At 36.6% G+C, this 14,264-nt stretch overlaps 1 protein-coding gene across 14 annotated transcripts in view; it reads right to left on the reverse strand.

Moving 5' to 3' along the window:
* The window catches only part of Synd (protein kinase C and casein kinase substrate in neurons protein Synd), a 262,630-nt gene that overhangs the window by 100,549 nt on the left and 147,817 nt on the right, over positions 1-14,264 (reverse strand). For all 14 annotated transcript variants that reach the window (XM_090383311.1, XM_090383314.1, XM_090383317.1 and 11 more), the window contains one exon: positions 12,708-12,907. In XM_090383311.1, the coding sequence (XP_090239437.1) occupies positions 12,708-12,907 (200 nt within the window). The remainder of the gene's footprint in view (positions 1-12,707; positions 12,908-14,264) is intronic.

A 14,264-nucleotide genomic window follows, 5' to 3' on the forward strand; every position in this document is an offset into this window, starting at 1 on the left:
CAATCTCTCCTGTTAACAAGTACAGTCCAGGCTGAAAAAAAAACTACCCCATGAACCTTGCACAATCTTTCCAGGGCCGAATTGATCGACAAGGCTCTCATCATATACTCCCTCCTATCGTGTCTGGGCAGAATTGCAGACACATCAAATGATATTGATGGCGGTATATCAAGCTTAATTTTCCTAACATATCAAGTTTGCAGACGATACAAAGGTTGGCAGGGTTGTTAAGGACACTACGGACAGCATGCTGCTGCAACGGGATCTGGAAAGGTTGATCAGATGGGCTGAGAGGTGGCAAATTAAGTTTAACATTGATAAATGTAAAGTACTACATGTGGGAAACAGTAACCCCAGAGCAACTTATCAACTCTGTGGTACGAACTGACAGTGGTAGAGAATGAAAAGAAGCTGAGAGTAATTGTGCAGGCATATATGAAGTTTTCTGAGCAGTGCAGGCGGGCTGCAAGAGTAGCTCATGGGGTCATGTCAATGATATACAGGAATTTTTTTCTAGCAGGGATAAGGAGGTGATTATTCCCTTGTATAAGGAAATGGTCAGGCCACACTTTGAGTATTGTATACAGGTCTGGAGGCCTCATTTCAAGAAGGAAGTAGAGCTGCTGTAACGAGTACAGAGAAGAGCAACAAGATTAGTGAATAGAACAAAGGGTTGCTCTTACGAAGAAAGGCTTAAGTTTTGCAAATTACAATGTCTGGAGACTAGGCACCAGAAAGGTAATCTAATAGAGGTGTATAAAGCATTGAATGGTTTGAGCATGCTCAATGCTGATGGGATTCTTCCTCTTGCTCAGAATAATCACCTGAGAGGGCATAAATTCAAATTGAGGAAAGACAGATGTAGGATAGATGTGCAGAAATATGCCTTTAGCCAGCAGGTAGTTGATTGATGAAACAGACTTCCATCCCTTGTTGTGGAAGTTGATAGACTAAATAAATTTAAGGCTCGGCTGGACAGGTATTTTGAACGAACTAGTGAAATGGGAGTGGGGTTTTTTTTGTTTTTTTTTTTTTTTTGGCTGATGCTGCATAAGCTTGCTTTCTTGCATCATATGCCTCTACTAATGCTAAGGCTAAACCTACCAAACACTTCTTGATTCATTTCACAAATATACATGGTATCAATTCTAATCTCAACAATGTCCATTTCCACTTGCAGTTTGCCAAACCCCATATACTTTTTCTGACAGAATCTCAGTTATCGGTTGATTCAACTACTGCTCATCTCATTTGCTCAAATCATTCGCTATATGATTCCTTTCACCTCAAAGGTGGTACTTGTGGATATGTCCGTTCCGATATTTCCTGTCGAAGACTTGGCAATTTGGAATCTACTCTCTTTGATCTTCTCTGGCTTAAAATCTCTCTCTACCTAATTGTATCAAATTCATCTTTTGTCTCTACCATTCTCCCAACTCAACTCCACTAATCATTTGGAGCTCTTTGACTTCATCTGTTTGCAACTTGACTTTCTCCAGTCCAACTTTCCTAACAGTGAGGTAATTTTAATGTTCACAACTCCAGCTGGCTTCCATTTTCTAGTCACACCAACCCAGCTGGTCGAGATGCTAAGGCTTTTGCAATTACTAATGACCTTGCACAGATTGCTCATTTACCTACAAGAATACCAGACAATCCTAACCATGCAGCCAACATGCTTGATCTTTTTCTCAAAAAACAACCCTTCTAAGTACACGGTTGAGGTCCCTTAGGCACCTCAGATCACAACTTGTTGAATGTCTCTTCTCCGATGGAGCCTTTATCTCATGGCTATTCCCAACCTCGTATTGTTTGGCACAAGAATGCAAAATGGGATGACCTGTGATATTTCTTCTTTTCCTTGGTCAGATTACTGTTTCAAAACTTCTGATGTCAACGTTTACTTAGATCGGGTCAGTGAAATTATTCTTGCAGGTATGGAATCCTTTATCCCACACTCCACTTTAAAATCTCATCCTTTATCTAAACCTTGGCTTCCCAATAAATGTGCTAAGGCTATTCAAGAGAAGAACGTTGCATATCGTAATTGGCTTGTTTCTAAATCTTCAGTTTCATTTTCTGCCAACACCAAAGCTCGCAACAATTGTAAAGCAGTTATTAATCAGTCCAAACTAGAGTTTGAACAGGCTAAGAGTAGAAAACTTGCTACTCTTTCTAAAGTAATGGAGAAATCAATTAACCACCAACTCTTAAACTACCTAGAAACCTTCCGTCTGATCAACAATTGCCAGTATGGATTCCGTCAGTGTCGATCCACTGGTGATATTCTGGCTTATGTTACCCATTTATAGACAAATTCCACGGAAACGTTTGGGGAAAAACAAGCAGTTGCTCTTGACATCTCAAAGGCTTTCGATCATGTTTGGCATAAAGGTGTTCTAAATAACTTCCTTCTTATGGTTTGCCAACTGTTTTTTGCAATTGGTTATCCAGTTTTCCTCTGATCGCTCACTGAGGGTGATGGTAGATGGCTCTCTGTCTTCTAACTTCTCCAGTAATGCCAGCATCCCCAAAGGTTCAGTTCTTTCACCCACTCTTTTCCTCTTGTCAGAATCTTCTTGTATTTTAATGACCTTCTTCCACTGACAGGAAATCCTATCCATAGTTTTGCCGATTATAGCAGATTGCATTCCATTTTCCATTTTGAGAAACCTTGCCCTGCTCAATCAGCTTCAACTTCTCGAAAATCTGCTATCAATTCCTTAAATGCCGGTCTTCAGATAATTCTCCAGTGGGGAAAAGACAACTCAGTTGATTTCAACCCTTCTAAAACTCAGTCTTGTCTTATATCTCGCAAAAAGGATTCTTCTGCTCCTATGCTTATCTTTGGTGACACTCCGATTTCTAGGCAAAATGATATCTCTCTTTTGGGGATTACCCTGACTTCTAATCTCTCTTAGCACAAGCAGATTACAAATATTGCTTCCTCTCCATCTAAAAAACTCTGCATCTATGGGTGTTAGAGGCTGACAGTTTGGGAAAATTCAAAGGTCATCTGAATAGTACCTTCAGGTGAGAGAAACGCATAGGATGACAGGTTTAATTTCCTTTTCTTTTATTAATTATTAGGGTTTTATTTTTTTTTTATAATTGTTTTATTCTGGGTTTTTTTTTTTTTTTGGCTGGTGCAGCATAAGGCATAGGCTTTCTTGTATCACGCAGCCATTACTAATACTAACTTGGTTTTCTCTTTTGTTCTCGGCGTTACTTTTCTTCCAAACAGCTGTTCACTCTGTACAAATCGTAAATTTTCCCTGCCATAGAATATTGTTCCCACATCTGGGGTCGTGCCCCCAAAACCTCTCTCAGTCTTCTCGATTCCATTCAGAAGAGGGCAGTTAGGTTAATTAATGATTTATCTCTAAAAGAGTCTCTCCACTCGCTGTCTCATAGACATACTGTTTCTGCTGCATGCCTCTTCTACAGATATTTCCATGGGTACTGTTCTTCTGAATTGGCTTCTATAATTCCTGCCCTCTCTCTCTTTCAAAACAGTCCGTACACGTGCCACCACCAGCCAACATCCATTTACTGTCCAACTTCAAACTCACAGAACCAACTTTTCATCTTCCTAGTTTATTCATTCAACTGCCATTTTCTGGAACAACCTTCCTTCATACGTATTTCCTGAAAATTACAGTCTACAGAAGTTCAAGTCCAACGTCAACAAATATCTTCTTTCATCTTCTCAACCTCCAATGCAAGCACGGTACTAAGTACTATAGGTTCTAATACCACTCGTGTTTAAGGTTTACATAAAAAAAAAAAAAAAGCCAGTTCTTAAACTAACAACAGCTATAAAGTGTAAAGCGGCATGCACTTCAGTCCTCGACAACGGCCAGCGGCATTTGGGCGATAAGCTTGTATAGGGTGACACAGAAAATCAGCTGGAGCGCACTTATATCGGCACCATTTGTACTTTCCCCCACCCCTTCCCTATGTGGCAGCCTGTGTAGGCATTATCTGTGCTAGCAATTTTACAGGAATATTATTTCCAACAAACATCGGCTTAATTCTGCCTGGGCCGCTTCTTCTTAAAGTAATGACATTGCCATGCTCGAGGTTTGGCAAAGATTTTGTGTTTCTAGAATTCATCACATATCAGATTTAATGAAGATAAATTTATTGGGAAAAGAGTTAGTGAATTGGGATGCAACTTCATTTATCAAATCTTGGTTGAATTGCAACCATAGACTGGCTACAGATACCAGAGCTCGGTAAAAGTCAATGAAAACATTTTGTAAGAATCAACTGGCTATAGGGAAATTATAATAAAAAATTGAATTTGATGGTATAAACCAGAGTTACATTCAATATGTTCTAAATTGCATATCAATATTTTTAGAAGAATAAGAACAATTTACTTCAATATGGTACATAGGACACTTCTGTATGACACTCTCCAGAAATTAAAATGAATATAAAATTAATGCATAATGATTACAGTAATAAATTAAAAATTTTTTAAAATGTTTAAATGAATAAAAATATTTTAAAAAGTTTAACAAATTTTTCAAAAACGACTTTCCTTCCTGAAGCTGACAGGGCTTTAGCATTAGCAGAGGCACATGATGCAAGAAAGCAGGCTTGTATAGCATCAGCCAAAAAAAAAACTTCCTATTTCACCTCAAATGTTTGTAGTAGTAGTAGTGGCATGTGATGCAAGAAAGCAAGTATATAAGCTTATGCAACATCAGCAAAAAAAATCAAAAAAAAAAAAAAAATCACACCATTCCCTCCAAATGCCTGTCCAGTTCCTCCTTAAATTTATTTAACCTATCAACTTCCACAACGACAGATGGAAGTTTGTTCCAGCAATTAACCCCCCATGGCTAAAGGCAAATTTCCGCACATCTATTCTACATCTGTCTTTTCTTAATTTGAATTTATGCCCCCTTAGGTTTGTAATCTGAACAAGTGGAAGGACCCCATCAGAATTCAACGTGCTCAATCCATTCAAGGCCTTATACACCTCAATCAGATCACCGCGCAGGTGCCTAGTCTCCAGCCACTACAATTTGCAGAATTTAAGCCTCTATTGGTAACAGGATCCCTTCATTCCCCGCATCAATCTTGTTGCCCTTCTCTGTACACGCTCAAGCAAATCGACATCCTTCCTAAAATGAGGCCTCCAAGACTTGTACACAGTACTCAAGGCGTGGCCTGACCTGACCTGACCTGACCATTGCCTTATACAGAGGGACAATCACCTCCTTTTCCCTGCTAGCAAAATTCCTATATATAATTGACAAAACCTCATGACCTGCCCTGGCAGCCTGTCTGCATTGCTCAGAAAACTTCATATCTGACTGGACAATTACTCCCAGGTCTTTTTTCATTTTCTACCACCTTAAGTGTAGTACCACACAGTTGGTACGTTTCTCTGGGATTATTTCTACCCATATGCACTACTTTGCATTTTTCAAGTTTAAACTTCAGTTGACACCTCTCAGCCCACCTGCTCAACTTTTCTAGATCTTGTTGCAGTAGCATACTGTCATTAGTGTTATTAACAACCCTGTCAACCTTATTGTCTGCAAACATGGACATTAAGCCTGAAATAACTTCATTAATATCATTAATAAATGCAGAAAACAACACTGGACCCAACACCGAACCCTGGAGGATTCCATTATTGACATTAGTAGTCCACAAACAGCAGTGTCCTCTGATTACCACTCTGTCTTCTCCCACTCTACCCTCCCTTTAACTATATCAGCAATTTGCCCTTAATGTCATGCTGCTCAAATTTGTACAATAGTCTTCCATCTGCAACAGTATCAAAAGCTTTTGTAAAATCCAAGTAAAAGTAAAGTGCAGCCATTATCAACCCACTGCAGGGTGGTAGCCTCCTCAACAATTCATGCTGAGGGAAATGGACCATAATCTGCCACGCTGGTCCAGTGCGGGTTGGCAGATCGACCGTATTCAGAAGTCAGGGGCTTGAACCCCGGTCTAATTCAAAGAGCGTGTGCTACTGCACTCCAGCTCCTGTCCACTCGGCTACGGAGGCCTCCAAAAATCCAAGTATAAAGTAAAGTAAAGTGCAGCCATTATCAACCCACTGCAGGATGGAAGCCTCCTCAACAATTCATGCTGAGGGAAATGGACCATAATCTGCCACGCTGGTCCAGTGCGGGTTGGCAGATCGACCGTATTCAGCAGTCAGGGGCTTGAACCCCGGTCTACTCAAGGAGCGTGTGCTACTGCACTCCCGCTCCTGCCCACTCGGCTACGGAGGCCGGTTCAAGTATATGATATCAAAATTATTTTTTGCTTCCAGTTCCTTTGTGACCACATCATAGTATCCAATCAAATTGGTGAGACAAGATTTCCCCTTAACAAATCCATGCTGTGTCTGAACAATAACTGCAGTCTTGTCTAGATGATTCTACAGTGTTTCTTTAACCAGTGCCTCCATTAATTTCTATGCAACGGAAGTTAAACAAACAGGTCTGTAATTACTTGTGTCATCCTTTGATCCTCCTTTGTGAATTAGGGTCACATTTGCACATCTCCAGTCCATGGGGGAGGTCCCCATGGACTGGAGGGTGCAAGAATATTTGCTGATACTACGAGGCATTGTTAGGTAGTCGGAAAACTGTTAGCTTGGGGGGATATACGGACTGATAAATTAACAATAGCGACTTGCAGAGGTGAAAGTGATTCTTGCATTGCTTCTATTGGAATGAGCAGCAGCATGGAAAACAAGGTGCTGGGGATTTCAGGGACTGCTGAGAGTCATCACAGAACAAGTAAATACATGGGCTGTGTTAGGGTAGCTAAGAATAAGAACAAGTTCATTTATACTTGCATATAACACCAGTGCTAGGAGTTTAGTAAATAAATTTGATGAATTTAAGGTGCTGGTTAAAACATCAAAGGCAGATATTGTTGGGATATCAGAGACCTGGTGGCACAGATATAAGGAATGCAGAATTGGAATTTGGGGAGTACGACATGTACAGGAAAGATAGACAGGATAGGTAGGGAGGAAGGGTTATGCTGTTAGTTAAGAAACACACAAAATCTAAAGAAGTGCATCCAGTTGACATGGGTAGACAGTGCAATGCTGAGTCAGTTTGGTGTGAATAAGCACTGGGAAAGCAAAATTGAGAGAAGTGTGTTATAGGACTAATGACTCTGATGAGTATGAACAACTGTACAGAGAAATATAGTGGGCCAGTAAATCAGATTTTCTTATAATGGGGGATTTTAACTTCCCAGATATTGACTTGAACTTGTGGGTTGGTCCCTTGCACACTTGCAAGGCTTTTATGGATTTAGTGGGTGATCGTTTTCTACAGCAGCATCACAAGATGTTCAAAAAAATCTCCCATAATTGTGCACCGATAGGTTCTGCCTGGAGAAGAAGGAAGTGAATGAACTAGTCAACAAGAGTTTGAAATATGAATTTGATAGTATAAAACAGAGCTACAATGCTCAATACGTTCTAACGTTGTATTTCAATATCTGTAGAAGTATAAGAGAAATTTACCTCAATATGGTATGTAGGACAATTCAGCATGACACTCTCCAGAAATTAAAACAAATATAAAATTAATGCAAAATGATTACAATATTAAATTAATATTTGTAAAAGAATAAAAGAAGTTTACCTCAATATGATATGCAGAACACTTCCGTATGATACTCTTAAGAAATTAAAACACAAACAATTAAAAAATCGAAAAACCTACAGTAAAAAATAATTAAAAATCAATTCAGCACAATTAAAAATCAATTTAATGAAATTAAAAATTAAATTTTTACTCAATTTTTAATTGCATTAAATTGATTTTTAATTGTGTTCAATTGATTTTTTAATTGTTTGAGTTTTAATTTCTAGAGAGTATCATACAAAAGTGTTCTATGTATCATATTGAGGTAAACTTCTCTTATTCTTTTACAAATATTGATATCAATGTAATTGAGCATTAGAGCTCTGGTTCATACTATCTAAGTATTAAATTAAAAACAATTAAAAAATAATAAATTTTAAAAAGTTTAATGGAAATTTTGCAAAAACAACTTTCCTTCCTGAAGCTGACAGGGCTTTTCGACCATATGCCTTGACATATGGTTGAAAAGACATATGATCGAAAAGCCCTGTCAGCTTCAGGAAGGAAAGTCGTTTTTGCAAAATTTATGTTAAACTTTTTTTAATTTTTAAAATTTTTTAATTGTTTTTAATTTATTACTGTAATCATTGTGTTAATTTTATATTCGTTTTAATTCTGGAGAATGTCATACATACCATATTGAGGAAAATTTCTCTTATTCTTCTACAAATATTGAAATACAACATAGAACGTATTGAGCATTGTAGCTTTGTTTAATACTATCAAATTCATATTTTAAACTCTTGTTAACAATTTCATTCACTTCCTTTCTTTCCAGGCATAACCTATTGATATACACACAATCAAGGGAGATTTTTTGAACATCTTGGTACAAAAATACATTAGATTAACACTAAGATACTCTTGTTCAAATTTACCATATTTCTTTCCTAAAATACTGCCTTCAAAGTAAAGTCATTCCAAAATTTGCCAGGGTCAATTTAAATCAAAAAATCGTGGGCATAATGCAAACTAGCACTTGCCATATCTCATAATATATATAGTTAAACTCGCCTTAAAATCTTGATATCCTAATAAACAATAATACCTTTCCTAGATAAAAATAAAGACATATGATCAAAAAGCCCTGTCAGCCTCAGGAAGGAAAGTCATTTTTGCAAAATTTATGTTAAACTTTTTAAAATTTTTAATTAATTTATTTTTTAAATTTATTTATTAATTTTTAATTGTTTTAATTTAGACTATGTATAAATACAGTGCAAGCGCATCAGAAATTGTTTTAATTTATTACTGTAATCATTTTGCGTTAATATTATATTAGTTTTAATTTCTGGAGAGTGTCATACAGAAGTGTCCAAGGTACCATATTGAGGTAAATTTCTCTTATTCTTCTACAAATAAAAAAAGTGAATATTTTATTATTGTTTGAAATTTTTATATTCCAAATTGTAAATCAGTAAAACTCACAATACATATATGCACACATATTTTTGGTCTTGCATTATTTATTATTTTTTTTTTTTTTTTAGCAAGCATGTTGTTAAAAATTTACCAGCACACTACTGATTGTATGCCTCACAGTTGTTTGAAGACAGCTTCAAATGTTGCCTTTCGGTTTTTTGTTTGAGGGCCAGAAACTCAGGAAGTAAGGTGTTTCAGCAGATACTTTAGCAAACGTCTCCCCTAGGGTGTTCACAATTGCACCTGCATTATATTCTAGGATCGATGCAACATGCAATGTGTATCTGCCCTTCATTTTCGGGACTTTATCTCAGATGAGCTTCAGTGACGTAATCTGGGAGATGATAAAAGTGAATCAGAGCCAAGGTTCACTCCAAGTCTGACATCTAATGTAACACGCACATTTGAAGATTGTAAATTATTTGTGGTGGGATAATGACAAAATATCCCCCATGCCTTGTTTTAAGCCTTTCTTGCTGTTGTGCATTCTTCATTAAACCATGGTTTTGAAAATAGCAGAAACTAGGTTGATGTCTTTGGAATTGCATTTGCTGCTGCCTGGACAATATTTTTTGTGATGTGCTTTAGTGCTTCATTAATTGACTGCGGTGGTATTAAACAGTGCCAGATATTTGAAGGCTTTCCAGTAAGTGTGCACTTTCACCATGTGGTGTGTGTGTGACCTGAGTCACACACCCATATACATACCATATTTTTACACAGGTTGTTGCACATAGCTCAAATACTTATGGTCCCAATGAAGTGGTAAGGCAGTGTACAGATACGAGGGGTTTCCGAAAAGTAAGGTAACACTTTTTTTTTCTCTTCTCCGATAGAGCTTTTTTTTAAAAGCTCTATCGGAGAAGAGACAATCACCAAGTTGTGATCTGAGGTGCCCAAAAGGACCACTCACTTTGACCGTGTACGTAGAAGGGCTTTTTGTGAGAAAAAGATCAAGCATGTTGGCTGCATGGTTAGGATTGTCCAGTATTCTTGTAGGTAAATGAACAATCTGTCCAAGGTCATTAGTAATTGCAAAAGCCTCAGCATCTCGACCAGCTGGGTTGGTGTGACTAGAAAACGGAAGCCAGCTGGAGTTGTGAACATTAAAATTACCTCACTGTTAGGAAAGTTGGACTGGAGAAAGTCAAGTTGCAAAGAGAGGAAGTCGAAGAGCTCCAAGTGATTAGTGCAGTTGGGAGAATGGTAGAGACAACAGATGAATTTGACACAATGAGATAGAGAGATTTTAAGCCAGAAAAGATCAAAAAGAGGAGATTCCAAATTACCAAGTCTCTCACAGGGAATATCGGAATGGACGTATGCACAAGTATCACCTTTGAGGCAAAAGGAATCGTACAGTGAATAATTTGGATAATTGAGATGAGCAGTAGTTGAATCAACCAATAACTGAGATTCTGTCAAAAAAAGTACATGGGGTTTGGCAATCAATGCAATCAAAGTACATCAATGTTTGTCGCAATGATCACAAAAATTGTTTGACAAAACAAACCATCATACGAGGATGCCCAGCTTCTGAAGTTTCATTCAATCTACACATGAACTTAAGAGTACCAGACATATCAAAGAGATTAAGATATTGTCAGAGGATTCAGAAGTTACTCAAAGTGGCATGAATAGCAAGGATGTAGTATATTCACAAACAAGGCCCTTGTTCATCTATGATTCATTACACTCAGGAAAAAAAATTAAGATGTGGTGTGTTATTTCATGAACTAAAAAAGGTTGGGCTGCTTTTCTTCACTGAGACTGCAACTGCAGCACTTTCTCAAGAACTTGCCACATAGCCTGCTTCATTGCTGAATGCAGTTCCTTTTGGGTTCAGCAACAGAGCAACAATACATACTATTAATGCAGTGAGAATGTAGGAAGCCTTTTCTGGTGTGTGCCCAATTTTAAAGAATTTGTGAAAGATTCCCAGACCTTGTTCTCCATATCTATCTTTTGAAACTATTTAAACAAATTTTGTTTTAAAATTCCACAAATTTCGAAAAATTTGCAAAAGATTCCCAGACCTTGTCCTCCATATTTTTTTTTTTGGAAACTAAAACAATTTTTATATAAAGAATTCTCATACATCTAAGGAACGCAAACAAAATAATGAGGTGTGCATATCAAACGTAACTGAGAATAACAAAACTCTTGGTTATGTTGCAAGAAACAGAAAAAGAATGAACTTGTGCTATACAGGAGGAAATCACTTTGAACAGCTTTTTTTATATTTGTGTTGCCACGTTATTTATGGAATTTTAAATGATTTATTGAAAGTGAAGTAAAAATTAAACAAAGGGCTTAAACCTATTTCCTAATAAAAGGCAAGCCCAATATCCTAAATAATATTGCATCCTCGTTGCAGTTTTGGATTCAACTTTGGGTATCCATTATGAAGACAAAGTTAAGCAGGTAACAGATCTCTTCCAAATTTTGTTGAGTAGGTAACATCCCAAGCAAACATGGAGATCTGTTACTCACTCAACTTTGTCTTGATAAAAAAAAAAAGTAAATTGCAACCATTATCAACCCACTGCAGGATGGAAGCCTCCTCAACATTAGGAAATGGACCATAATCTGCCACGCTGGTCCAGTGCTGGTTGGTAGATCGACCGTATTTAGCAGTCAGGGGCTTGAACCCCGGTCTACTCAAAGAGCGTGTGCCACTGCACTCCCGCTCCTGACCACTCGGCTACGGAGGCCTTCTTGATAATGGATACCCAAAGTTGAATCTGAAACATCAACAAGACTAATATGCTTTTTTGATAGTAAATAGGTTTAAGTCTTTTGTTTAATTTCTATCATTTGAAATTACTAATAAGATCAAGTCAATGATTTGAAATAAATAAGATCAAGTCAATGATTTGAAATAAATAAGATCAAGTCAATGATTTGAAATAAATAAGATCAAGTCAATGATTTGAAATAAATAAGATCAAGTCAATGATTTGAAATAAATAAGATCAAGTCGATGTTTAATTTTTTTAATTTTTGAGAGAAGCATTCCATAATGCCTCTCACACAGTGACAATATTGCAATAAACTTATTGTGTGGAATGTGATGACTGGGAAAATGATAGGAATTATTTTTACTCTGCATCATGCAGAGTAAAAATAATTCCTATTATTTTTGTGTGCCAAAAATATTTTCCGTCTTGCATCCTCCCATTATACCCTTCTATCTATGGAAAAAGTGCTCGTCATTTATGACCTACTTCTCAAGGAATGCACAGTATTCATAAATCAATGTTTAGCATATTTTTTGGCAAGAAAATGTTGATATTTTGTAATGGCAATTTAGGATAGTTATTTTGCATTTTGATTTCACTTTGTTTTTTTTTTTTTTTTTTTTTGGTAAAATTAAAGGCATTTTTTTATTCTAATTACCTGGACACAGAATTTTCCAAATTAATTTTCCTTTCAAGACTTGTAAAATTTGCACCAGGACCTCCTGTATCCTAGGATAGTCCACATGTAATTTGTGCTTTGTAATAATAGTTTAATGTTTATTTAGAATACATAACTTGCAACCACTTTTACATCTCAATTAAATAAGATATAAAAACTTATCCTCCAAGTTAGTTAAGATACAGCAATCAAAGAAGCAACTGAAATATGACAGGTACACACCTTCTTAAAAGCATCATCCATTTCTTTCTTCTCTTTAAGAGTCATCATAGATTTATGATAATTATCCTTCTGCCACTGTTTAATTTGTGTTATCACTTCATTTAATAAACGTTCCCTAACACGTAAATGCATATCACAACGACGTTCAGCTTCAACTAACACACCTTTCCAAGCTGCTTCTGTGGTACCATATTCTGGTCCTAACAAATATAAACCAGAAAAAGATAAGATTAACGATACATGAAAAAATAAAGGGGCTTTTTTTTTTTTTTTTAATGCGGAATGCTAGTGTAAAAGCTTCCTAGTCAGATCAAAAGGCATCACTGGATTTCAGTTAATGGAAAGTAATCTAAAATCTTTCTGATTTGGTAAGTAAATTTTGGTAAGTAAGTAGATTTGGTAAATTTTCTAATTTAAAAGCCTAGAAACTCATTTTGGAAACTTCATTATGCTATAACACAACTTTCTGGTGTGGAATTTGATATTATGTATAATCAGGTATGGAAACTGGTGCTGTTTTAACTATGAGATTGCTCTAAAGCCCAAGGCAGCTCATTTTCAGAGCCTCTAAAAATGTGTGCCAGGGCCCCAGAATACCTAAATCCAGTTTGGGCTATGAAATTAAATTGTTAAACATTCTACAGAGATTAAAATTATTTATAAGATAATACATAATAGCAATCACATATATATATAAAGTGACTGGCAAATGGAGGCCAATATTCAATAATGATGTTCCCCAAGTAAATAAAATGTCCAGAGTCGTTTCTGGAGTTAAGCACTATTATCAGGTCATATGACCATGTATTTTTGTCAAGTCATTTCTGTAAAGAAATTGCTTCACAAAATTTCATTCTGTGGCTGTTCTGTCAAGATAATATGCTAAGCTTTGCTGTTACTAACTTAACTAAAACGTCTGCTAAATTGATTGTTAGGAAATGCTAATATCACAAAATACCACATCTGCTCAGATATAAGCTATCTTCACCATATATATAAGTTGCATCCCCAAAATTATATGGTCTTAAAATAAAAAATATATATATTTTAGGCACTTGTATCATTTTTGACTGTTGGCTGTAACCAGACTACTGTGTCAAAGTTACTTAAAAGGAAACGTGAGACCAGAGATATCAAAAGAAAATCTGGAACCAAACTGAAATGGAAGAGTACTGCAGCAGAGGGGTAAATGCAATGATAGAACTCTCTGACTTGTGATAAGTGGTCAGAGAGCATGTTGACCTCATAAGGAGCTCTTATTCACAAAATGCACAAGAAGAAAATGACTAACCTGCGAGAGAGAACATGTTAATTGAGCAAGTTAGCAATGGGAATCTCTAATATTCTCTGATGAATCCAAATTTCACCTCCAGATATCAAATGGTAAATGCTGCACTCAGTGTACATCTAATTAAGCTTATCACCCTGACTGCATTCAATCAACAGTAAAGTTTTCATTGGGCCAGATGGTTTGGGGGATGCGTAACAAACAAAGGAGTGGGCCAAATACTTTTTGTAAATGGTACTGTTAATGGTGACTACTACACAAAAAAAAAA

The sequence above is a fragment of the Mastigoproctus giganteus genome, chromosome 10, assembly GCF_048544385.1.
Source record: "Mastigoproctus giganteus isolate SK-2022 chromosome 10, ASM4854438v1, whole genome shotgun sequence".
Lineage (NCBI taxonomy): Eukaryota > Metazoa > Arthropoda > Arachnida > Uropygi > Thelyphonidae > Mastigoproctus > Mastigoproctus giganteus.